Source organism: Marmota marmota, unplaced genomic scaffold (assembly GCF_001458135.2).
Source record: "Marmota marmota marmota unplaced genomic scaffold, marMar, whole genome shotgun sequence".
Classification (NCBI taxonomy): domain Eukaryota; kingdom Metazoa; phylum Chordata; class Mammalia; order Rodentia; family Sciuridae; genus Marmota; species Marmota marmota.
In genome coordinates this window covers 19,045,811-19,073,466 of record NW_026000196.1, presented here as the reverse complement: position 1 = coordinate 19,073,466, position 27,656 = coordinate 19,045,811, and the positions used below count along the sequence as shown (strand labels likewise).

The window sequence follows — 27,656 nt, the reverse complement described above, 5'->3', positions numbered from 1 at the left end:
TTTGAATGAACTGACTAGGTAGTGACTGTAGACTGGTAGGGCATGGCTGAAGGAGGTGGAGGACTACTGACATGCCCTAGAAGGACACATCTCCCTATGGCCCGCCCTTTCCACCCCCACCTCTGCTTCCAGACCCCTACTATGAGCTAAGCAGCTTTCCTACAATGACTCTCCCCATTTCTTTGGGCTCAAATAAATGGAATCAGTCATCTATGGACTGAAACCGTGAGCCTCAAAAAAAGTTTTCCTCCTCTAAGTTATTCTTGGGTATTTTGTTCACAGCAATGCAAAAGTTGACTAAAACAGAAATCTACCATGTTATATGTGACTGGCTTGAGAAACCAGGTTCACATGAAAATATTCAATCAACAACTTTAAAGATACAATAAAAACTTTAAAAGGAGTTGTAAATTTAAGTAAGTAAATTTACTTAGATGTTCTACATGGAACATCCTAACAAATAACATAGAAACACACAAATGTGGGCTGGAAAAATTAGTGAAGCCATTATTAGCAGTGAGCTGAGGCAATGAGAGTAATTGAGGTGGCTGAAGAAATCATATTAAGTGAAGAAGAGGGGAGAATCCTACAGAATATTAAAAAAAAAAAAAGTAATTGAATAAGCAGTTTCATCTTTTAAAAATTTGAAAAATAGATAAATAAATAAATAGAGTTTCCAACAAATTAAGAATGAAGAAAAAAAAAAAAGTAAAGTTGATGAGGGGTAAGGTAAAGCAGTTAGGCTTCAGTTTCAAAAATGTTTTTAAAAGTCCTGCATTATGAAGAAATGACCTATAAGAGGTTCCTTCTTTCAATCTCTCCTTTTAAAAACAGCATCCTCTCTAACCAACCCTTCCAAAAAAGTCCCAAGATATCCCCACCCCATGGTAATAATATGACTGATCCCTACAGCTAAGAAAATCACTGAATTTCAATATGATGATGTTGTAACATTTCTTGTTGGCATAATATATAAATGGCTGTTCTTGTCAAATAACAAATCTAAAATCCAACTAGTAGACAATTTATTTGAAGTGCAAACAGTTCCAACAAAATGATTTAAGAGAAAATGAACAATCCCTAAAGCCTGCCATAATAGAATTTCACTTATAACAGGACACAAATATAAAACAGAAATAGAACCACAAAGCAAAAGACATGAAAATATCACAACTGTACTTATTAAAAATACCCTTAATATTTTTATGTGAAAGTAGTAATGCAAGAGTTGGTAGGGAATACCTTCATTTTTTCGGGATTTCACCAATGTGACTTTGGTGGGTTTGGCAGGCTGACTGGAGGCCACTGATCGCCTATCTGATCGTGGAGACAAGCTCCGCTCTCTACTTGCACTTCTATCCCTTGCCCAACTCTTCTCACTCCTTCTGTTAACCAGACCACCATGGCCACTTCTTGGATCATGTACTTCCTCATCATAACTGTCTTCATCATTATCAGATACTGGTTCAGGATCAGGACGACTTACTGGTATTTGAACTTTCTTTTTCCTTCGAATTGTCTACATTAAACAGAGAGAGAGAGAGAGAGAGAGAGAGAGAGACATTTATTAGATAAACTGCTTGATTTTCATCCATATAATTTCAGTTCCTAAGAGAGAGAACAATACATTTCTCTTGTCTCATATTAATTTAAATATGAATGAGAGAGATAAAACACAAAATTACAAAATAATATATTTCTATAATGGCTGCTCTTTTCTCAGTGGGTCTACTAAGTCCTTATTTACTTTATCCAGAAAGCTTACAGGGAAGTTAATGATTGTTGGTGGCTGGAACAAAGAATAGGCACTGTAATGTCATCAAATATACTGTAGATGTTACCAAAACACCAGAGCAACCTTATAAGCCCAATTGCTTCCTTCATTATATTTTTAGAATGCATCAATATCCAGTTGCACAACTGCCCAGCCAGACTTCTAAGAGAGAAATTTATTTATCACACACTAACATTCCACTTAGTATGCTGGAGCTATTAAATAGGCTATACTCCACCAACACCAACTGCCTTCCATTTCCATATTGCTCCAATTTATACCCTCTGGCATAGGTGCAAGGTCGGTCTTCTGGCATCCTTTTCTCAACACTCTGTGTTCCCTGTCATTTATTTCTTTCACTCTAAGTTCAAGATCTATACATATTAATGTCTGATTGAGTGGCCCTATAATCCTTGGACTACACTTGATTTCTCACACAGGTATATATTGGGTCACTTCAGAGATATCTGAGAGCTTCTTGGGTAACGCTTTACTTCTACTCCACACAACTTCATCTACTGAAACTTTCACTGTCTACCTTATTTCTAGTTCTTCCATCCTCGTCTATTCTTTCAGTCCATCAATTCTCTCCTGGCTTCATTTTCCTTCCTCCCAAGTTTGCATCAGACTCCATGCTGCCATATGTAAATGACTTTCTACTCACCCCTCAATCATCTGCTAATAAGAATGAGTACAGTATTAAATTTACTTTGGATGGCTGCATTTCTACATTTTTCTGATTAGGTCCTCTATAAGTTCATTTTACTTCACAGAAATTTTTCTCTTATTCCCCAATTCTTTCATCTACATCTTGCTGCCTCTCAATGGAGAGGCACAGGTATTTTACCAAAGTTGTTCTCCAAGGTCCTAGTCTCTCAGTCTGCTTCTAGAGATCAGTGCTATTTTGTTCCCCTTCCACTTCTAAGTACTTTCGATCTCTCTCTCTTGCCCCCCGCCTCTTTTTTGAACTTCTGGTTTCTAATCCCAAAGACCAAGGGGGATCTTCTATGGGTATGAAGAAAACCATTCCATTTGAGCTCCATTCCTGTTCCTACCCACTTCCAAGATCTTCCTTCATCAGTTACCATTCTCCAAGTTATTTGCAACTTCAATCTCTCCCTATCTACTTCAAATCTGTCCTCAGTTCACTAATCTCCCAATTAACCTTCTGTGTTTCTATCTTACTACTTACCTTCAAGTTGTATCTAATCTCTTCTCTTCACAAGCCAATTTGTTTGAAAGGGTGATCTACACTAAATACTTTTTGCTTCCAAGGACTTGAGGGTTCTTACTCTATTAACTATTCAATGAAAGAGCCTCCTGAGGACATTCCAAGACAGTATACAGTCTTGTGGTTTACCTGGAAATCAGTATAGATAATATTTCAAAGGAGACAGCCTATTGGTTTTGATTAAATATTAAAGAAGAGTGATAGAGCTAACCTTTATCTGTAAGTTTTGAATCAATATTGCTTCATCCCACGTACAAAACTATTTTTTTCTACAATTTTTTTTAGTGGGGATTATAAAGGAAAGTAAAATGTTTTATGATTTTGCTTCAGTGACTTCAAAACAAATTAAAAATTCTAAACTCTGAAAAAAAAATTACCATTGCTTCCTACTAAAAGAGAGATTAGAGCGGGCCTTTCTGAAAAAACAAAAAACACAAACTTTGCTACTGAAGAAAAAGAAGCAACAAGAGGCCAGCATGTGGAAAGAACAATCAATGTTCTGTTATGAACTGACAGAAGGCTAATCTTCCCCTCTCAGTATACCTATACTGGTAGGTCCTTCTCAGGTAACAATTACTGAAAGCATCCCTGACTGATTCCCTGCTTTTAAGTCTCATATCTACTTCAATCTCCAACATACTGCACTGGGAGTAATACTCTATGTTTATGCCTTAATCTTCAATTCCTCCCTAGTAAAATATAAATAAAAACAAAGTCATCAACTTCCAGGCCAGAATTACTAGAAGCACCTCTTTGGAACTCTACTATATCTCAATGACTCTCAATATCATGTTATAGGGCATTACAGTTAGTGTGTATACCCATCTAACCTACCAGATTCAAGTTCCTTGCCATTTATTCAATTGTACATATAACAAAATATCTGAACCTAGTAGGTACTTAAGTTACTGAAAAATATCCAGTTCTGTTATGATTCTTCATTTATATTATGGTTAACCACTATAATTTCACTTGAATGATATTCAGAGCAGGTTTGACAACCTGCTTAAGGTTTAACTATGAAAATTTTGGAACAAATGTTTTTGGGGAAAAATGCCTACTTCCAAATAGTTAACTAAATTACACGTTCAAATATAAAATAAAACAAAATAAAATCATGTATGTATGAGAATAAAATTATCAACAGAGGCTTTTAAAAATTCTGCTATGGCCTTTGTGAGCAAGGCACTAAAAGAAGAGCCAGTAAAGTACAAGTCTGACAGACTGACAACATAAAATCAAATGTTTCCATGTTGAAACAGAATTATATAAAAACAAACAAAAAAACAGTATATGAAGTACATATAAGTTATATATAATAACTTATACTCACAAATGCCAAATGGGAAAACAATGTATTAGTGTACATGACAGAAGGCTAATAATCTTAACACATAAAACACTTCTACTCTCAGATAACTGCAAGGGCTGTGAACAGGAAAAAGAAACATAAAAGGTAGTGAACACACTATGAGAGAATCAACCCCACTAGTGATTATAAGTATTTTTTAAAAATAATTGTATTTAGTTTATCAGTTTGGAAAAGATTCAAAAAGTACTGAACTCTCACTGTCCTACTGATTTTCTGAAGTGCAATACATATAAGTCATTTATGTCTTCTAGCTCCAAAAACTCTTATTTCTAAGGAACTTATTACCAAAAACTAACTAAACAAGTAAGTAGGAAGTGACAACCTTCACCACAATATTATTATTATTTTTTAATACTTACGGAAACTGGATACTGAATTGCCCATCAGTAAGTGGTTTGGATAAGTATATGCATACTGTATGTGAAATGCTGCACAGCCATGTGGAGGGTTCACAGAGGTTATCATTAGCAAAGTGTTTTTTGCATCTTTATTTGTTCCACAATGCTTTCTCAGTATGTTCAAACTTTCAGTGAAATTTTTATATGCTCACTGCGGTATAAATGATAAATCTATTTCTAGCTTCTTCTAACATTTTAATTAAATTTAATTTAATTTACTGAGCCTACTGCCCAAAGGCCTTTTAGTCTATGGAAAAACAATCATCTAGACAGATCATGGCCACAATGAAAGACCACATAGATCAACAGGTTGGGAAACAGAGAAGGGGAGATGGTTATTTGGATATGGGGAGATCATGTTATATACTGTATTATATAAAATATAATAGGGAAATAAAAAAAATTTACCCAAGGTTCTCACCTTAAAAATATGCCAAGTGACCTATCTGAAAAATACTACTAATAATTATAATGTTCAGGGTAAATAGCTAAAAATCAAGAAATCTAAATAATTATATATACACACACACACACTCACACACATGTATATAATATGACCTTGAGGTTTTTGATGATCTAGTTATGACTAAGGATAAAGTTAGGGAAAAAAAAGCTTCAGATGAAAGAATATATACTAAGGCACTGGGGGTTTTATTCTAAGTGTCATGTGGAGATGAAAGACAATATAAATTAATGACATGATTCAAGTTGTTCAAATATGGAAATAAACAAATATTCTTTCCTGATTAAGAATACTTTACCACCAGAGCCCTCAACATCCTTTCCCCATAAGAGAAAAAAATACATGGCCAAGCCTCCCAAGTTCCTTCTGTCCAACTGGTAAAGCTTTGAGCTGCCCAAATCCTTTTCCTTACATGCTGGGCCCAATATGTGTAATTTCAAAAACATTCTTGGTAAAGACCTTCTTATAAAATCATTTTATGGTGAACAGTAGAAGTACAGGATTAGAACTTTCTTAGATACACTATCAGTGTAAAGTTATGTACAGTAAATATTTTGCATGGAAAACACAAAACAGCTCAACATTACAGAGGAATGGAAGGCTTAAAGTTAGGAGGATGTGTGAAACTCACCTCCTCAAATGCAAAAGGGAAATCTAAAGCTTATTTGACAAAAAAGCTTATAAAAACAATGAAATAGGTCATTATAAAAATAAGCAATTTACTTGTGTAAACACTGAAATCTTATCTTATAAAAATTGTTTTAAAATTTTTGCCATCCACTAGGCAATCTGTATATTAACTATAATTTTCAAATGTTATGATTATAAAAAATAATTATAATGAGACTGTGAAAACATCAAAATAGAAGGTGTCTGTTATCTGGAACAAAGCAATACCTAAATATTGGCTCTACTGCAATATGAGAAAAATGCTCATCTCCCAGCAATGACATTGGTGTGAAGATAACACTATGTAGCATGGCAGCCTGCACAGGGCAAGAGGGCCTAGCAACTGTTGGGTACAGTCTTGGAGAACACCGCTTCTGGCTTTCATGATAGTTCCCAGAGGTCAAAACGCAATGCATGCATCCCTTCAGGCCTGTCTACTGGGTCCACTGTGGTTCTGAGTGCTTACTGGAAGGTAGAAAGGTTCTCAAAGGACCAAACAGGACAGACCACCTAGCCTCTGCATCCTGCTCTTGTATACCCAAATTCAGGCTTCAAGGGGTGCCTTAATCAGTCCTTCAGAAGACAGATGGGGTTAAGTCAGGTGAGGAAAAAAGTGGGTGAAGAAGCTCATGTGCTCCTCGATATCAATATCATAAGACTTCTACAACAAATCTGTTTTATGCCACATTTCCCAAGTTTTAACTGTGATCTGAGGCAGGTTATTGAGAGAGAACTGAACTTTACCCTTTAAAAAAGTAGAATTTTCAGAGAAATATGAACTATAATAAAGATTCTAGCCATATAAAAAGCAGTAAAATGAAATATACCCTGAACAACTCTACAAAGAAAATATGAGACTTTCTCCTCAAACTCAGTCACAGCAACAAGCTGATGAGGTAGATTAAAGAAACAATATAAGTAAACAAATATTTCCAAGTAAACAAATATTACAAGAAAACAGGGCCACATATTTTAAATTATTTGCCAAAATTCAATCTAACCAAAATACTTAAGAGAGAAGGAAATAATATTAAACCATAAAGACCACTTGATTACTTCTTTTCCTTTTGTAATTGAAAAAATAAAAATCCCAACATCTAAACTTTGAACAAATATACAGAAATATTAGAAGCAGCACTCTTACTTTGAACAACTAACTCTGGAACTTTTGTTTCAGTTTTCATTTTCCTAAAGGGAAAGACAAATTCAAACACCAGAGAAGTATCAACAGCAGATGGTATACTTCTAATGAACTAAAAAGATACTTACAATTTTTGCATTTTTCCCACTCTTCCTGAGTTGCTGAACAGCAAAAGCATGTTCAACATTGTCCATTGAAACTCCATTAACCATTGCAACTCGGTCATTTTCCCTACGGGGGAAAAAGGCACCAAACAACATGTTAGAGAAAACTCTACAGTTAAGTTTATGAAGAAGTTTCTTTAAAAAAAAAAAAAAAAAAAAAAAATTCTTCTAATTATGGACAATCTATCTGTCTTCAAAGTGATGATATATAATGTCAAACTTTTTGCTTGATGAACTTTCACAAAAATGTTCAGCAAGTAACCAACCCCAGGCCATTTTTGTAACTATTAACACAGTATTTCCCCAAAGGACAAATCAGGTAGCACAATAGAGGAAACAATTATTGGCAGTTCAATTACAGTATTAGGTGATACTAAATTATCTCATCTAGCTAGGAAAAAAAAAAAATCATTCCCTTTTTAAAAGGTAAATTCTTGGGCTGAAGATATACCTCAGCGACAGAGCTTGTGCCTAGCATCCACTGAGATCCGAGTTTGACCTCCAGTACCATCAAAAAGAAAAAAAGTTCATTCTTTCTCCTTTTACAATTCTTATTATCCTTCTGATTATAATCCCATTTTTAACTGTATTTTTTTTATTCTCCTTGTCTTGCTACCCTCTTTATCATACAAAAAGGGCAAAACTTGGGGTGAGAGGCTCCTGAAAGCTAAAGTTTACCTAAATTGAGTTAGCAAAATCATTAGAAAAGCAGGACAGTGACAGGACAGGAAAGAGCTTGTCACACAGGCGCCTGAAAGAAGAAAAGCACTTACTGTAGCTGTCCTTCAGCTGGTCCTCCTTTCAATACATCTGAAATCACTATTGAGGTTTCTCCACTCTGAAAATGAGGATTATCTCTTCCACCAGATATTGCAATCCCAAATCCAAATCCAGGAGCCTAAAGTAGTAATTACCGTAAATTATTGCTACTAAAGACAAAAATAATTGCTCATTAAGGTATATGCTATAATCTAAAAAATTACACAAAAATAGTCATTCTGTGGTCTATACTTTGCTTATATGATTGTGTATTAGAACTACAGACTCTTATTATAAGAATACATTCTCTAATAAATACTAAACATAATAATATTAAAAAATTTCAATTACATAAATGTTAAAAACTACAATAATTTAAAAATTCTGAACACTGAAGTCTTGATTTCTGATTATGAGAAGAGGGCCTGAGGGTACTGGCAGTACCTAGTGTCGATCATCACAAACAATGGCAACTAATTTAGAAAATGACACACTAAACTAGCATACAACACCATTTGTAATTCAATATAAAAAGTAGACTTGAAAATCAAATATTAGTTCGACTTCAATTATTCTAAAACTTTGAGTAAGTAAATCTTTATAGAAGTAATAAAGTTACGAACACACTGTATATATTAGCTGTATGAATTACACATTAGTTATGTCAAACAAGCATTTTTACATATATTTTTAGCTAAAGTAAATTATATACTATAAACTTCTGACAGAGCTAAAAATCTTTACCACAATGACTAAGGGATAGCCCAATTGAGAAAAAAATTAAAAATATTTCCAACTTGTTTAAAAATTACAGAATCTCAAGGAAACCAAAACCATTCCCTAGAATAAAGTACTCCGAGTAGTCTAAAGAAATACATGTTTTGGGGGCTGGGGTTGTGGCTTAGCATGTGCAAGGCCCTGGGTTTGATCCTTAGCACCACATAAAAATAAATAAAATAAAGGTATTGTGTCCAACTACAACTACAAAATAAATATTTTTTTAAAAACAGAGAAATACATATATTTGTATAAAGTTGTACTATATTCCTATGTTCTATAATACAAAACACCCTAACGATAAAAAATAACAACTCCCTTCCTAAGCAGTCCAGTTCACAACAAAGGAAACCATGTTCACTATGAAAAGGGTAGGTCAAGATCTTCCTTTCCACCCCAAAGCCTACTAAAGTAGCAAAAGAAAACACAAAAACAAAACAAAACAAAACAACCTCTCCCTAAAAAAAGAACAAACACCATTGATTTTACTTCTAGGTATATGCCCAAGAAAAACAAAAACATATCCAAAGACTTACACATAAATATTAACAGTGGCATCAACCATAACAGTCATAAAGTAGAAAATAAGCCAATGTCCATTCAACTAAAGAATGGATAAGTAAAATGTGGTATAGTTATACAATGGAAAATCATTTGGCATTGAAAAGGAATGAAGTGCTGACAAATGCTACAGCATAGATGAACCCTGAAGACATTATCAGTTAAGAAACCTGTCACAAAAGTCCATATATGTATTATTCCATTTATATGAAATGTTCAGAAACAGGCAAATCAACAGTGACAGAAATTAGATTAGCTGTTGTCTAGAGCCAAGAGGGAAGGAAAAAACTTGAGAGTGATGGCTAAAGGGAATGAGATTTCTCTTCGGGAGACACAAATTCAGGACAATGACACCAAACCTAATGGTCACTGCCACAAAGTCATAATTTAAAAGGAAAATTCAGTTATTCTTCAGAATGTTTTGAAGCAGTAAAAAGTCTCAGTTTTACTACATCTCAACCTTAAGTATACATCTTTCCAATAATCTATGTATAGAAATGAGAAGTGTACATAAAACACTTTGACCTTATACCCAAGTACTACTGTGAATTCAAATTCAACCAGCTGTGCATATAATAGAGGGAGGTGGACACCAGACACATTTTTTCACCATTTTTACTTGAAGGAATGTACAGTTATTCAGGCCTAAATATTTGGGACATTTTTCTCGAAAATGAATAAATACATGCTGCTTCAAAAGAAAACAACTAATGGTACTTGCTGCCAGCAATGAAAATTTATTTTTTAAAAATTTATTTTGTTTGGGCTGAGGCTGTAGCTCAAGTGGAAGAGTGCCCATCTTGCATGTATGAGGTTCTGGGTTCAATCCTCAGCACCACACAAAAGTAAATAAAGATTTTGTGTCCATCTACAACTAAAAAATAAAAAAAATTTAAAATTTTATTTTATTTACTTATTTTTATGTGGTGCTGAGGACCAAACCCAGTGCCTCACATGTGCCTGACAAGCACTCTACCACTGAGCTACAACCCCAGCCCAAAAATTTATTTTTAAAATAAAAATTTTAAATTTGGAAAAATTTACCTATCACCATAAGTTTACAATAGTTTTTCAACATTTAAAAGACCTTTCTTATAGGTTTGGTGGTGGTATTAACTATGTGGTTTTAAAAATATATTGTATGATAAATGTCTTATCATTTGAAAGATATTCCTTGACTCTGGAAACCAGCATTTTCAAAATACCAAGCAAGTTTTTATTAAATTATGCATAGATAAAATACTGATTCAGGGTATAATAAGCCAGTGGATATTCACATAACAGTATAAAAAGTTCACTGATATAGATTTAAAGACTGCACATGACAACTATCCTTGAGAAACTACCACTTATCATGTTTTTGGCATAAAATTAAAGACGACTATATATCATAATAGTTTAGAAGTGCTATTAAGATAACTCCTCTTTTTCAACAGCACATGTATAAAGTCAGATTTTCTTGGTGAACTTTAACAAAAAATAACATTAGAAAACGGTTTTCAGGACCTTGGAGATAGTCACAGAACTTGAGATTTATTAATAGGATATAGTACACCAATGGATTTTCTAATCTTATTGCCTAATTAAGTATTTATATAATGTTGAGCTTTGTTTGCTTATTTTTATTTTGTACTTTTGCACAGATATACATAAAAGATGCTGGTTTTTAATTCTGGAGGTCAATCTTTATAATAAACAGTCACTATCAGGTCTCAATATCAACACTAGGTACACACTGCTAACGTGCATGCAACCTGCTTCACTCTTTAGGGGGGCAATTCCACAATATCTAACAAAAATACAAATGTACTTCTTTTGACAGTTACAAATTTCTAAAAATGTTATCAGTACTTCATTTTTATTGTTTAAAAATGTTTGATCATATAGCTATATTTTGTCTGTTATTCATCAGCTAGTAGATATTAATGTTGTTTCCACTATCTGGCTATTTTGAATAATGTTGCTATGAATATCTGGGTATAATGTGTGGTGTGAACATTTTGTTTCACAGCTCTTCAGTACAGACCTAGGAGTGAAACTGTTGGGTCACACACTTGGTAATTCTATGATTAACCTTTTTTTTGGTATCAAGGATTGAATCCCAGGGGCGTTTAACCACTGAGCCACATCCCCAGCCCTTTTTAAAATATTTTTCCTAGAGACAGGGTCTTGCTGAGTTCTTAGCGCCTCACTAAGTTGCTGGGCTTTGAACATGTGATCCTCCTCAGCTTCCCAAGCCACTGGGATTACAGGCATGAGTCACCACACTTGGCTTTGGTTAACTTTTAAGGAAATGTTTTCTATAGTGGCTACATCATTTTACAATCCTACCTAGAATCTACAAAAGTTCTAAATTATCCACATCCTTGTCAACACTTGCTATTGTCTATTCTTATGCTTATCGCAATCCTAGTAGGTGTAAAGGGGGATCTTTGTTGGGATACAGTACAGCAACAGAGCCTAGTATGCTCAAGGTCAATCCCCAGCATGTACACATACATCCTCCCCAAGAAGAAATGGGAATCTAACTTTTTATTTTTTAAACACCAAGGGTCAAATCCAGGGTCACCCCACCACTGAATTACAACTACAACCTTTTTATTTTGAGACAGGATTTCACTAAGTTGCTGAGTGGTTATTAGTCAATACCCATTACCTAATCTAAGGTCAAGAAGATCTATTCCTGTGTTTTAAAGCTTTACTTTATGTAGGTCTATAATTCATTTTAAGTTTTGTTTTTGGTATGAGATAGGTTCAAATTCATTATTTTTATATTTGGTCAACCAGCTATCCTGACACCATTTGTTCAAGACTATTTCCCCCCATTCTCTTCTCCCAACACTCTTGTCTCAAGTTTACCTCTTCTTCAATCACTTCCTTAGTTTAAATATTTATCAGCTGGCTCATACTTTATTTTCCTGACCGATTTCACTGCTTTCACTATATTTTCACCCTTTAATACTTTAGGATACTAAAAATTCTTCAGTACACAAATACTCATTTACACTACAGAATTCTACTTTAGAAAATGAAAAAATAGAGAGTGGGGGTATGGCTCAGTGGTAATGCATTTGAAAATTTTTTACTAATAAAAAAGAGAAAATGAAAAAGCAGATGACCAACTCATTCCTAAAATTTTTATTTTTCAAAAGATTCTAAAAATATATTCATATATTGTAAGGAAGTACACCTGAAAGTAAAGAAAGTGTGGGTGTATTATGGTGGCAGGGAATGGAACACAGAGTCCTCCAAATGTTCTTACCATTTTAACCTATAGACAGACCTACGCTTGTCAGTATGACAGCCATTAGATATGTGACTGAGCACTTTAAATGTGTCTACAATGTGAAATTGTATGATGAGCACTAATTTTAGGATTCTGTATAAGAAAAGTAAAGTAATGAATTTTTCAATATTGACTACGTGTTGAAAGTTTTAAATAAGATATGTATGAATATTGGTTTGATCTGTTTTTCACATTTTTTAATATGAAGACTAAAAACCTGAACTTAAATATGTGGTATTATGTTACTATTAGTGTTGTTGTAGACCTCCTAAGAGTGATTTTATTATATGACTGGTCTCATAGGAAATTAAATTTTACTGGGCCTTACCAAGTACCAAGCACTAAGAGGATATGAAATTGACTAAGACTTCCCACCCTGAGAAAGTTATAATGCACCAAGGGAAGGGGTAAACCACTACCAGAGGTGTATATTCAGCTTTCAGTGAGGATCAGGAGATAAGAATACATGAGAATAAGCATGTTTTGTTCCCTGACATAACTCCAGGATCTACAACAGTGTTTGCATACAGTGGAATACCAGATAATTATTTAGCCTTGAAGAATGAACGCAATTTCAACTGTTTCTAGTTTTCCAAGATGAAGAAAGTTTCCTAAATGTAATGTAAATGAAAGAATGAGGCATATCATATATTATTCCTAGCAGTAAAGAGAAGAATATTAGAGTTCTAATCCATAGGATTAGTTCTCTACCTTTCATATGATTAAGGATTTGCTCTTATTTGACAATAGAGAACATATTATTGCCAGGTTATTGCCAAAAGAACACAGATTCAAATCTTCACTTACTACTATCGCTTAAAGTCCACTTGCTCACCTCTACAAGAGCAGACTTTTTCATTCCTGTGTGGGTGTTTTTTGTTTGTTTGCTTTTTGTGTGTGGTACCAGGAATTGAACCCAGGAATGCCTAACCAATAAACCACATCCCCAGACCTTTTTGAGATAGGTCTCTGTGGGAGACCAACCTTACACGTGACTGAGTCACATTCCCTGGCTGGGTGCTGAGGTGCTCAGTCACAGAAATGTGGGCGGTGTCTCGTGCATGGATGTGTCTTGTGCATGGGTGTGTCTTGCTACAGCCCCATGGGTGAAGCTATGCTCACCTGTTCCTTTGTAATATAACTCCTTGCCCTGTTTAGGATAGAATCTTCCATGGAAGTGCCTTGTGTATGTCCCCTTCTCTTACTGTGCCCTTGGGTGTGGCCTACCCAGGTGTCAGTCAACCTGCTGACAGTAAAGATACTCAGCCCCCTGAAACCTGACCCCTTGCTTCATTTGAATAGCTTCCCTCAATAAAAGGGGTCAGCGCATGCTCTTGCTCTCTCTTTCTGTGGACCCTTAAGGTCCGAGGAGCCATCACAGCAACCCCAAAGAAAAAGGTATTTGTGTCTCTTGTGCGGTTATTTTGTGCAGCCCAGTTAGCCCAGTTTGACTGGAGTGACCCCTGAGCATTTTAGTCGCGAGAACAAAAACCTGGCAGGTCTCATTAAGTTACTGGGGTTGGCTTGTGATCCTCCAGCCTCAACCTCTTGGTGACTGAATTACGGGGATTATTGGTGTGCACCATTGCACCCAGGGGTAAGTGTGATGCTAAGTCTAGTGCAGCAGTACATGCCTGCAATCCAAGTAACTAGGGAGGCTGAGACAAGAGGATGGTTGCAAGTTGGAGCCAGCCTCTGCAATTTAGTGAGACCCTATCTGAAATATAAAAAGGGCTCAGTGGTAGAGTGCTCCTCAGTTCAATCCCCAGTACTGGGGGAGCAGAGGTTATGCCAAAGTCACGGCTCTCCATTTCAAACTGGAGCACTAAATCAGATTCTCTAGTGGTAAGGGCAACCCAAATAAACCTGGAGAGCCACTGCTCTAGATCAATGTTGGCAAGCTATGGTCCAAAGGTCATGTGGCCAGTTATTTATTTATAAATAAATTTTATTGGAATACAGCCATAGCTATTTCTTTACTTGTTGTCTATAGCTACTTTTCCAATACACCTAAAGAGCTGTGTAGTTGTGACAGAGATTTATGGCTTGCAAAATTCAAAATATTTATTATGTGGCTTTTTACAGAAAAAGTTTGCTGATTCTGCTCTAGAGAGTCTACATTTTATTCTGGATCAGTTTAGAACACCAAAGGACTAAGATACTTCAAAGTACTATGTTCTGTAGCCTCAGAGAATAAAGTCAACTGAATTAGGCTTTGGCATAAGTTTCTCAGTTTGCAATGACAAGGCTATTTTTAAAAACATTCAAAATAACCATTCCTGGAGGGTTGGTTGTTGAGGACTTTCATTCTACCACAGTCTATCTCTGATGAAACACTCAGACAACACAACTCTGTACTCCCAGCACAACAGTTAACATTAAAAAACAAAGAATTATGAGTTAGAAATTCCTCTTATCTCTGTCTTCTGATGACACTTCTACCCCCTGGACAAATGGCTCTCTTATGGCAAAAGAAGACTGAAAGCACAGGAAGGAGCCTACCTTATCATCCAGGCAGGAGTTCTCAGATTTGCCTGAATATTATTTACCAAGATGAGTTAGGATGACACTTATGTTCAGAAAAATCATATTATTTCTCAATATTCAGGATCTTTCCCTACTCCCCTTAAGTTAATGAGACAGATTTGTAGTACATACATGTAGTATTTCTTCATACCTGAATTCCTAATAAAATCAAGCAAAACAGTACAAAGGAGAAACTGTTTAGCTAATTTAAGTCTCTTATTTTCTTTTGCTTATTTATTAACTAGAAGTATTAGGAAAAATAAAAGTAGTGTATAATGGAAACTATCTAGCTTCTACCTAAAGAAACAATATACAAGATCAATTTAAACAACATAAACAAATAAAAATACTAAAACAAAACCAGAATTCAATGAAATAGAAAACAGAAAATAAAGAGTATCAATGAAAATACTGGGGCTGGAGATATAGCTCAGTTGATAGAGTGCTTGCCTTGCGTGCACAAGGCCCTTGGGTTCAATCCCCAACACCACCAAGAAAAACAAAAAAACAAGTATTGTGCAAAAAAACCAATAAAATTGTCAAACTGTTAGCCAGAATAAACAAACTAAACAGGAAATAAGACACAAAATTTTCCAAAATCAAGGAGAAAAGGGACATCATTACACAACATCAAACATTAAAAATAAATGATTATGAACAATTTTCTGTCCATAAATGTATCAACCTAGATGATGATATATCCTCTGCAAGATACAAACTACCAAAACTACAAAAAACAATCCCCACAAAAAAACTATCAAAAGCAAATTTGTAAACTCAACAATCCTACAGAATACTAAAGAAACTAAATTTGTAGTTTAAAAACCATCCCAACGAAGAAAACTCCAACACCAGATAGCTATACTGGTGAATTCTATCAATCATTAAAGGGGGAGAAAAACTGCATCAATTGTTTACAAACTCCATCAGAAACGACAGGAGGAAGGAACACTTCCTAGCTCCTCCCTTTGAGGTTAGTAGCTTTCCCTTGATACCAGTAATGTAAGAAAAAAATGTCAATTGGCCAATTTGTCCCACAACACTGAAATAAGCTATCTTCACAGAATATTATTAAATCAATCCAACAACATATATAATGTGTACTATATCATAATTGTAATTTATATTAGAAATGCAAGGGGGCTGTTCAATAATCAAAAAATATTTAAATTCACCAAATCCACAAGGGAAAAAAATCTATATATTATGGTTTGGATATGAGGTGTCCCCCAAAAGCTCACATGTGAGGCAATGCAGGAACATTTATGAGAGCTAAAACCTAATCAGCAAATTGATTCATTTGATGAGTTAATAATTTGAAAGGACTACTGTATTAGGTGGTGACTATAGGTAGGCAGGGTGTGGCTGGAGGAAGTAGGTCACTGGAGTGTGCCTTTGGGGTTTATATTTTGTCCCCCATGAACAGAGTTCTCGCTCTGCTTCCTGGCTGTCACATCCTAAACTGCTTCTCTCAGCCACACCCTTCCTCCATCTTGTTGTGCCCCATCTTGAGCTATGGAATTGGCTGACCATGAACTAAACCTCTAAAATCGGGAGCCAAAATAAGCTTTTCCTCCTCTAAGTGGTTCTTGTCAGATCTTTTGGTCACAGTGACAAAAAGCTGACTAAAACACTACTATAATGTCAACCAATACTTGTTTAAAAAAAAAAAAAAGTACTGAAAAATTCAATATTCACTTGTGATTTTAAAAACTCTCACTAAACTGGGAGTGGTGGCAAATACCTATAATCCCAGCAGCTCAGGGGGCTGAAGCTGGAGGATCACAAGTTCAAGATCAACCTCAGCAATTTAGTGAGGTCCTAAGCAACTTAGTGAGACCCTGTTTCAAAATAAAAAATTGAAAAGAGTGGGGATCTGGCTTAGCGGTTAAATGAGTCTGTCTTCCATCTCCAGTACAAAAACAAAAAAAACTCTCTCAGTAAATTATAAGAAAACTTCCTAACCTAAAAAAATGACAAAACACAAAAACAGAATTACAAAATAGAAATGCTTCCTCAGTCTGATAATGGGCATCTATAAACACATCATACTGAATGATAATAGACAGTGATTTTATCCAATATTACAAAGCAAGTCTGCTCACCATTCCTATAAGCAGCATACAGACTGGAAAAGAAGAAATAAAACCATATTTTCTGTTTGCAGATAACATGACTGTCTATGAGAAAAGACTTCTCTTAGTCTCTATGTCCATATGTAGATATATGACTATCTACAAAAAACTTAAAAGTTCCCAGAATTAATAAGTTTAGGAAGTAACAGGGATGTTATTTTTAAAAATTAATTGTATTTCTACATATCAGCAGTGAATAATAAAAAACTAAAGTTAAAAAAAAAAATCTACAACAGCACCAAGAAACCAGAAATACTTAACTAGATATAAACCTAATGAAAAGTGTACAGGATCTGTATGTCTAAAACTGCAAAACAATGATGAAAGACATCAGAGAACTAGGAGATACACCATGTCTATCAGTTAATAAGACTCATGTTGTAAAGCCATTAATTATCCCCAATTGATCTATATAGAGTCAATCCAATCCCAATGAAAATCACAAATTTTTGGTGGGGCAGGGACAGTAAAAACTGCCAAGTTTATTCTAAAATTTATATGGAAATTTGGCATGGCAGTGTACACCTGTAGTCCCAGCTACTTGGGAAGATATAGGAAGATTACTTGGAAGCTCAAACCTGGACACGTGGCAAGACCCCATCATTAAATAAATAAATAAAAGTTAAAGAACAAACGGAAAAAAAAAAACCCAGAAAAACAACCACCACCAAAAAAAAAAGGCAAAGGAACTTGCACAGCCAAAATTATGTTCATTTTTCTCCTGTTTTAAATAATAGATTTGGAGGATTTGCACTAGTTGATTTTCATACTTAACATAAAGCTACAGTAATCAATAGCAGAAGTCACTAGTAGACACATACGTAATTCAATAAAAAAGATGAGGGAGTCCAGAAACAGATGCAAACATACATGGTCAACTGATTTTTGACAAGGAAATTAAATGGAGAAAAAAATACTCTTCAACAAAATGGTTGCTCAAAATATTAGACATCATATGAAAAAAATCCTCTGCCTATCTCATACCACATACAAAATTTAACTCAAATACAACTTCTAGAAGAAAACACAGGAGAAAAAAAAAAACTTTTGTGACTTTAGATTTGGCAAAGATTTCTCAGATACTAAACCAAAAGCATAATTTATGAAAACAAAAGTTAAACCAGTCTTTTCAAAATTTAAAACTTATATAGTCTGCAAAAGATACTGTTATGAGATGAAAAGGTAAACCAGAGGCTGGCCAAAAATATTAGCAAAATAAAACCTCATAAAGAACCTGTATCCGCCAGGCATGGTGGTGCACACCTATAATCCCAGTGGCTTAGGAGGCTGAGGAAAGAAGTTCGGAGTTCAAAGGCAGCCTCAGCAAAAAGCGAGGCACTAAAGCAACTCAATGAGACCCTGTCTCTAAATAAAATACAAAACAGGGCTGGGGATGCGGCTCAGTGGTCAAGTGCCCCTGAGGAGTTCAATCCCTGATTCCCACCCACCTCAAAAAAAAGAAAACCTGTGTCCAGAATATAGAAAGAACTCTAAAAACTCCAACTTCTGTGCATAATTAACAGTGAAAAGGTAATAAATGAATGAAAGAAAATGTTTACAAATTATATATCTGGTAAGTGGTTAATATTCAGAATATATACATAACTTCTACAACTAAAACATAAACAACCTGATTAAATTATGGACAAAGGACTTACACATGTGGTAAATTTTATGTTACATATTTTAGTACAATTTTTAAAACCCCCATAATAAGCAAACAATAAAATTAAAAATGGGCAAAATACTTGGAAAACATTTTACCAAAGAATATATACGGATCACAAAAATAAGCAGGTACTCAATATCACTACAGAAATGCAAACTAAAACTGCAATGCAATATCACTAGGTATCCATTAGAATGACTAAAATTAAGGGGGAAAAAACCAAAAAATATCAAGTATTGACAAGGATACTGAGCAAGGAACTCCTCCTATACATTACTAGTGAATATGAAAGGTGACAGAGTTTGGCAGTTTCCTACAAAATTAAAAAATTACCATATAACTCATAGCCATTCCATTACTAAATATTTACTACAACAAATGCAAAATTATGTTCATATTTTAAAAATCTGCACATTACAGAAGATTTATTCATAATCAACAAAAACTATTAACTCAGTGTACCACACAACTAGAGAATGAGTAAGTTATTATACATTCATATAATGGAACACTAGTCAGCAATAAATAGGAACTAACTACTAATAAACTACATCATGGAGATCTCAAATGCTGTTATGGTTTGGATATGTGTCCCCTAAAAGCTCTTGTATTAATGCAGAAATGTTTGGAAGTGAAATGATTAGATTATGAGACCTGTGACCTAGTAAATCTATCCTAATTTGAATGAATGACCTGGGAGGTAAATGCAGGAAGAGGTGTGACATGGCTGGAGGAGGTGGGTCACTGGGGGCATGCCCTGAAAGGGTCGTTTTTTCTGAGGCACTATTCCTCCCCCAAATCATGCTACCACCTTACCTTGTGCTCAGAGCAATAGTTGGTCATCTATGGACTGAGGCCTCTGAAACTGTGAGCACCAAATAAACTTTTCCTCCTCTAACCTTCTTGTCAGGTAGTTTGGTCATAGTGACACAAAAGCTGACTAAAACAAATGCATTAGTCTAAACTGTAAGAATCCATTTATATGACATTCTGGAAAAGGCCAAAGTATAGGAACAGAAAACAGATCAGTGATTGTTAAGGGCTGGGGCCAAGGGGACAGAGATGACTACAATGGACTTAAGTGAAAATTTTAAGGTGATAGAGCTGTTCTGTTTTGTAACTGTGGTATTGGTTACATGACTATGAATTCAGAAGTTACACTAAAAAACTTTATTGTATAAATTATACCAAAATAAAAGTAAAGGTAATAAGACAAATAAATGTAGCATGATAAAATTATACTAAATCATCATCTTGATAATCAAACAGTCATAAGGAATGAAGTTACTTTGTGCTTAATCATATATCTGACTTAAATATGCTAAAAATGAACACATTTCAAACCACAAGATGTTTTACTTTAGCTTTATAAATTAAAAGTTAATGTTAGGATTATTTCATTTTGTAAAGCACCAAAATGTCAACTATATCCTAACTGAAATCATTGTTTTTGAATATTTACCCATTATCTGTTATGCGCAGATTTAAACATTCATAAGATAATTAGGTAGGGTCCAAGAACATAATTCTCCCCCTTTCCAACTTCCTAATAATAGTTAACAGCTAGTACATATAAGTGTGAAAATATGTCGTATATTTAAATATTATTCTCTGTCTTTCTATACTTTCTCTTAAGAAGAGGGTAATCAGTAAAGTCAGCTCTTTGGAGAGGCACTTATGTTATGAATTAGTAGAGCAGGAACTGGTGCCATTACCCCATTTTAAACATGTGAAAAACACAGTTTTACAGTGGAGATTGGATCACTTGCCCATTTCTTTAAAAAAAGAGGCAGAACTAGGATTCAAATCCAGGACAGTTTCACTTCAAAGTTCTTTAAGTTACGATTAATCTTTCACAAGTCAGCAATTGTTTGAGCAGTAGCTAAGGTACATATTTCAAGATTATATGCATGTCCTGGTTTAATTTTAAACCTCACACTCTGAAAACACGTATACACACTCAGAAGAGTTGAACCAACACTTTATAAAATACACTAATGTACATACAGTCCTTGATCATTCAAATCAGGAATAAAAATGACAAATCTACAAGTAACAACCAAAAGGATATATGAAAAAGTAATCATGCTCACTTTTGACCTTAATAAAGAATTTATTGCAACTCTAATTTTAAACAAAAGAATATAGAAAAATTTTCCCCTTTCTTCTGGTTTCCTGACATCTGGCTTTCCTCTATTGTTTTCAAAAGCTGCCAGTATCCTGAGTTGTAACACAAGATTATTTACTGCAACAGAAACTCACCCTGTGAAGCGTCACTGTGTGTTGTTCCCATATAGCTGTTTCCTCCATTGCTGTGCTCTGATAAAGGAAAAGAAAAATAAAACATTTACCTCGTAAGAAAATGTTTTCCATCAAGTGAACAAGAACATCCAGTAAACAATCACCACAATAAAATACCAAAATTCATACTATTAATATTAATATATTCTGAAAGAAGCTTAATAATTATGAAAGGTTTTTAGTTTGCTTTTGTTTTAAGAGACAGGAAACTACACACAGGAACTTCCTTTGTTTTTAACTTACTCTCTGGACAGATGCTGCTCTATACTAGTTTTCTGCCAGCTAAAATAAGTGTTCAAGCTAATTTGAACAAAAATCAGAATGCTTCTATTTTGAAATATCTAATGATACATAAACATTTGAAAGCATACCTTGTGTTCTGCAAAGGAAAGAAAAGCTAAATACCTCTGAATTCAGTAACTTATATGTGTATATATGTGTGTATGTGTAAAAGTGTATATGAATTAGTAAAGCATCAATTGGTGCCATTACCCCCATTTTAAACATGTGAAAAACACAGCTTTACAGTGGAGATTGGATCACTTGATCATTTCTAAAACAAAGATGGTCCTGTGTGTGTGTGTGTGTGTATATATAAAAAACATAAGACCATCTGATAGGTTTGGTCAATGTTGCTTTATATCACAAACACTACTGCTTCATAGTTTTAGTTTTACTACTGAATTACCTTCTTCAGCTTCATTTATAATCATAAATCCAATATATGCATCACACATGTATATACAAACACAAGAAACAACAAAAAAAATTTAACAACAATCCCCCATTCCAAGTATCATCATAAAATAAAGGCAATGCAAGCTTCAATATAGGTCATACTCAATTCATAGTATAGTTCAGTTTCATCTCCTGTCATGAACTCTCATGAGGAAAATAGTTACCTAAAGGATAAATGCTAAAAAATTCAAAATAAATTTCTTTAGAATTGGTCAACTGCTCTAGGAGGTTCAACCTTACTGTTAAAATTTTATAAAATTAGGGTTCCTAAAAATGTATTTATTTTTTAAGTAAACTCAATAAAAGATCTTTCAGAGATACCAAAAGAGAGGGTAAAAGGGAAGAATGTTGAACACAACATTCTCAGAATATCCCCCATCATCTATTATTATAAATGCTTATTTCATGGGGCTGGGTATGTGGCTCAAGCGGTAGCGCGCTCGCCTGGCATGCATGCGGCCCGGGTTCGATCCTCAGCTCCACATACAAAGATGTTGTGCCCGCCGATAACTAAAAAATAAATATTAAAAATTCTCTCTACCTCTCTCTCTTTAAAAAAATAAATAAATTAAAATAAATAAATAAATAAATAAATGCTTATTTCACAAGTGAGATCTGTTTTCTGTTATAGTGCTGTCATTAGCATCATGAGACTATGTCCATCAAGGTGCCATGGGCCCATTTCTCCTTTCCCACAGCAGTTTTAATTGAAGATTAATGCCACTTTAGAAAAACGAATGCTTATAAAGAAAGCCTGCTTTTCCTAAATTCAAAGCAACTAGATTAACTTCCCTGCCAGATGAATAAGAGAGGAGAGAGAAAGGATCTCTCTGTTCACTCCCATAGATAAGAACTGCCAACCTTAGGAGCGGTTTTGTTTCAATCTTCCAATCAAGTGCAGCAAACTCTCTCTTTAATGAGACCTCTGCTGGAAACAAAGCTGTTTTGTCTTTTTTTTAACAAAAACTGACCCCGGATTCAATGAATTTTTAAAAAAGAAAAAGAAAAAACCTGCTCTACCATTGTGAAGCAATGATGGTATTAAAAACTCCTCTATCAATATGAAGCAATGATGTTGTATCAGCTAAGCACTAAAATTATACCAAAATATAAGTGATAAAAATATCTGTAATAATTGCCAATCTCAGCTGACATTAAGAATGAAAACTGCTTGCATAGCTCTAAGCTGGTCTTTTCTTGATCCACTTCCAGTAGCATTGCTTCACTGCTTTTTTAAAATCCATGACCTATCAGTCCAAACTATAAGTGATCTGACAACTAACAGACACTTTCCTTGATAACATACTCTTTAGTATGAAACAGTTTATCATCCTTCATATGGTTTAAATGACCATACAGTTCATTTAATGTTAGGGTAAGAAAGCAGGTTATGAAACAGTTTGTACATTTTAAGTTTGTTTAAACATGGGGGAGGGAGACTGAAAGGGACCCACTAAATGTAAACAGTGATCATTCTCAAAATGAAGGGACTGTGGGTGACATTTTTTCAACAGGTGTTTTCTCTTTTTTGCTTTCCTTACTCTATTCTCAAACAGAACACACTCTTCACCAAATTCCACTCCTACTTGAAATTTCAAATATTTACTCTATTTTGGTTTTTAGGAAAATCAAATAATGTTGAAGAGGATTATTTTATGTCTTATTGTTAATTATAAAAGAGAGTTGGGCTAAGGTTGTGGATGGATCAGTGGTAGATTGCTTGCCTACCATGCTTGAGGCACTGAGTTCGATTCTTAGCACCTCATATAAATAAAAGATCCATCAACAACTAAAACAAACAAACAAAAACTTTAAAAAAGAGTTTATTCTACTGTTATTAAGGATTCTACACATTAAGGTCTTATTATACAATCTCCAAGAGTGCAGTAAGAGAAATTTAAATTACTTTTTTGTACAAGCTAAGGGGAAAAAATAAAATATACCAAAATATAACTGTTCTCCATATTCCAATTAACATGATTTTTTTGAGGGAGGAATCAGACAAGTATACTTCTCAAAAAACTCAATGGTTTCCCCAAAATGATAATATATCTCACTCTTCTGTTAAAGTCAAAATGAGCTTTTATTAGCTTGATTTAGTTCTCTGAAAGGAGACTCATGTAAAAACATGAAATATCAAAAGGAATTACTAGTTACTGTCTTGACCAATACACTAAACCAATTTAATCCATGAGTTATTACACCTTACCACTCTTTATCATCATTAGCTTTAAAAACAGAATAAGTATTTCTAGTTTAAACCATAGACCTTGTCTTCTCTTTCCACCCTCTATCCTTTCATTGCATCAGTGGCAAAAGCAGAAAATTCTGTCTCTTTTTTTGGTACAATAAGGCAATCCTTGAGGAGTTCTGAATGAACTGAAGGATGGTTAGATGGATAACACATAGGCATGGAATGATACCAATATAGTAAAATGATAGTGGTAGACTCTCAATGGTCAGAATTCAGAAATCTACTATAAAATTTCTTTAACTTTGTTACATTTGAAAATGATAATGATAAAATGCTGGGGTTAAAAATTAGTAAATCATTCAGAAATTGAAACTAAAATTGACTAAAAATATTTTGTACCAGTAAATTTACTAAGAATTATTTTAATGGGGACTATATACAGAAAAAAAATAATCATTAATAACAGAATTTTGATGTTTTAGAAAAGGGGGCTCTTTAGAAAGATGAAAGAAACAAGAGCCTCTGAAGTACAGAAATAGAAATCAGGGTGGGGAATCTTAGTACTATGTTCCGTTCTGCACTGTTTTATAATATTTATCTATTACTTAGGCAAATAAATGATTTTCAAAACTTAATATTTTTGCTGTAAACTTGCTTAAAATTTGCTTTATTTTAAAAAATGCAGAATGAATAGTTGCATAACTTGCACAAGGATCTTCTGCTAAATCCCTAGTCTCATTTTCAAAGCACTTCAACTTGAACTTGCTCAGAAATAATGAGTCCAGAGCCCAAATCTGTCATAAACTAGAAATGTGACCTTACTTTTTACTCTCCTATAAAATTAGGAAACTGGACAAGATTATCTCAAGTAAAAAGGTCTTTCCAGTTCCAAATTTCTATAAAACTATAATGTCAAAGAGCAGGCTAAAAATTAAATGATCAGTGAAACATGAAGGCATCAAAAGTGACTGTAATTCATGGTTGCTAGATTAGTTCTGCATACATTTCTACAAAGTCAGCACCAACTGACTAGAATCACAATTTCTGAAGAAGCAAAAAGCTGCATTTCAGAATCTGCCAAGAGTTTGTTTGGTTCGTTTGTTCTAAGCTCCAGCTGGCAAAGACACTACTCAGATCACCAACTCTAAAGGGCTTCCTGCCAAAACTCCAGGTCCCAATTCTAGGCAGTTTCACCATTCTTTAGGACTGATTACAAATCAAATGAGGAAAGACAGGAGGGCACAAGAACTGAGAAGACAGCTGCTTTGATATGACAGAGTTGTATAATTTGTGGAATAGGGAAGGGGGTTAAAAAGAGAAGTTATAAAAGTACCACATCACAACAAGCCTTATGATGTAATGCCAAGGATTTTAAACTCAATAGGAAGACACTAATAAATTTTAGATATCAAATATAGTCAAAATTCATTATAAAGACTATAATGTGGAATATGGATTTGAAGCAAGAAGACCTGATAGAAAGTTAAAGTGAAAAGATGGGAAGAGTTAAAAATGACTTGTTCTGAATTAAGCAGCTGAGTGGAAAGGCAGGAAGACTTAAAATGAAGTTTCAGAAATGCTTAATTTAAGGTGCCTATGGAACCATCAGAGCAGACATGGCAAGTAGCCACTGGATATACAGGTTTGAAAATCAAGACTGAGAGTAGATATGATCTAAGAGTAATTAACAAGGTAGCATCCTGGAAACCTAAAGAAAAGATCCAATTACCAAAGGACTAAGATAACCCTGTGGACTACAATATTTTGGGGGTTAAAAAAAAAAAAAGGAAGAACCAAAGGAACTTAAGGAGCCACCAGTAAGGGTACAAGAAAATCAATGGAGCTAATACAAAACATCATTTATTATCCAGAGAATACACTAAAACAGGAAATACAAACTGAAGATCTCTCAATTCGAGAACAATATATCTTATTTATCTGATATCATAAAAGAACAAAATTTCCATGAAAATTTTAAAAATTAGACCCTTAAACATTACTAAATACATACCTAAAACAGATTATTCAGCATGCTAAACAATTTCCTAATGACTTGTATTCCCCCACTAGGAAACCAAGTAGTAAAGAAAAGTGACACTCTGGTGCACTTTCTAGGTTATTTCTATAAGCTAAACTGCTACACTGAATTGTTTCTGATTTCTTTTATGCTTCCAAGTGTTTTTGTTGGGTTTGTTGTTGTTATTGGCTTTTTTCCTCATCCAAAATACAATGTGAGATTAACTACTGAGATAATAATGAGCCAGGAACTTAGCAGGAAATACAAGGATGGTCCCCTCTATGAAATTTCACTTTGTATTTAATTTCAAATTCTGATCACTGCTATGAGAATGAAGTACAAAGAAAGTAGGATATGTGTTGAAAGTGAAAAAAAAAGGTATGTATTTGTATTGACCTGAGGGTTGGCTTTTAAATTCTCAAACTGAGATACCCAAAAGGTAGTAAAAAAGGTCCATCGAAAGTCAAATGAAGAGGGGCTGGGGATGTGGCTCAAGCGGTAGCACGCTCGCCTGGCATGCGTGCGGCCCGGGTTCGATCCTCAGCACCACATACAAACAAAGATGTTGTGTCTGCCAAAAACTAAAAAATAAAATATCAAAATTCTCTCTCTCTTTAAAAAAAAAAAAAGAAAGTCAAATGAAGAGAGGTCCTAGAGACATTCCTGGAGATTTAACGCACTTCACAAATACAAGGTAAGAAGATAATACTCACTAAACATAAGAGTTAAAATAATTATCAAAATAAAAGTGCAACAAAACAAAACAAAACCAAAAAACAAACAAACAAACAAACAAAAACCCCCAAAAACAAGAGCACAACAACTATAGGGCAGAAGTCTAAATATAAGTGAAGTAAATTTAGCATCCAGTACTATATTCAACATCAGTTAAATTTAGAAATACTTTGTGTTCAGCATTTGATTTACAATTCAGGAGAAAAAGGATAAGATACATATAATTAGGAAATATTAAAAGTTGGAAGAAAGACACAGTTGACCTGGAATTTTTTGATGAAGCCTAAAGTATGCTAAAAACAAGTTCAAAGGCAACTTATATTTATTGCTTACCTAGAAAAAATATTCGCTTAAATAAGTTACCATATTGTGCACATTAAATATTGAGAAATTTCCATTAGGGACAGTTAGATACCTTGGGAAAGCTTAAAATCAAGAATGCTTTCCAATTATCAAAAACAGAACTATTTTTAGGTATGGTATTTTATAATGGCTGGAGGCAGAGAAAAGGCCTCTCAAAATTTTCCAGGTAGAAAGGAAGAAGGGAATGGGATAGCAAAGATGAAGAGTGACATTTCTCTAAATTTATCTTTTTTGTATTTAGCCCTGATTTTTAGAACCACTATTACTCCATGACACACCATTCACACATTAGAAAAATTCAGCCATTAAAACCAATAAAGAAAAGGATGTGTATGGGGGGGGGGGGGGAACGGGGGGGCTGGGCAAGAAAGATCAAAAAGCAG

General features: G+C 34.3%; 1 protein-coding gene across 10 annotated transcripts in view; it reads right to left on the bottom strand.

Annotated features, from left to right (window-relative positions):
• Nucleotides 1-27,656, bottom strand: part of Tjp1 (tight junction protein 1) — a 214,513-nt gene that overhangs the window by 49,013 nt on the left and 137,844 nt on the right. For all 10 annotated transcript variants that reach the window (XM_048790372.1, XM_048790373.1, XM_048790374.1 and 7 more), the window contains exons 2-5: nt 21,188-21,244; nt 7,986-8,110; nt 7,177-7,279; nt 1,243-1,519 (exon numbers count right to left, since the gene is read on the bottom strand). In XM_048790372.1, the coding sequence (XP_048646329.1) occupies nt 1,243-1,519; nt 7,177-7,279; nt 7,986-8,110; nt 21,188-21,244 (562 nt within the window). The remainder of the gene's footprint in view (nt 1-1,242; nt 1,520-7,176; nt 7,280-7,985; nt 8,111-21,187; nt 21,245-27,656) is intronic.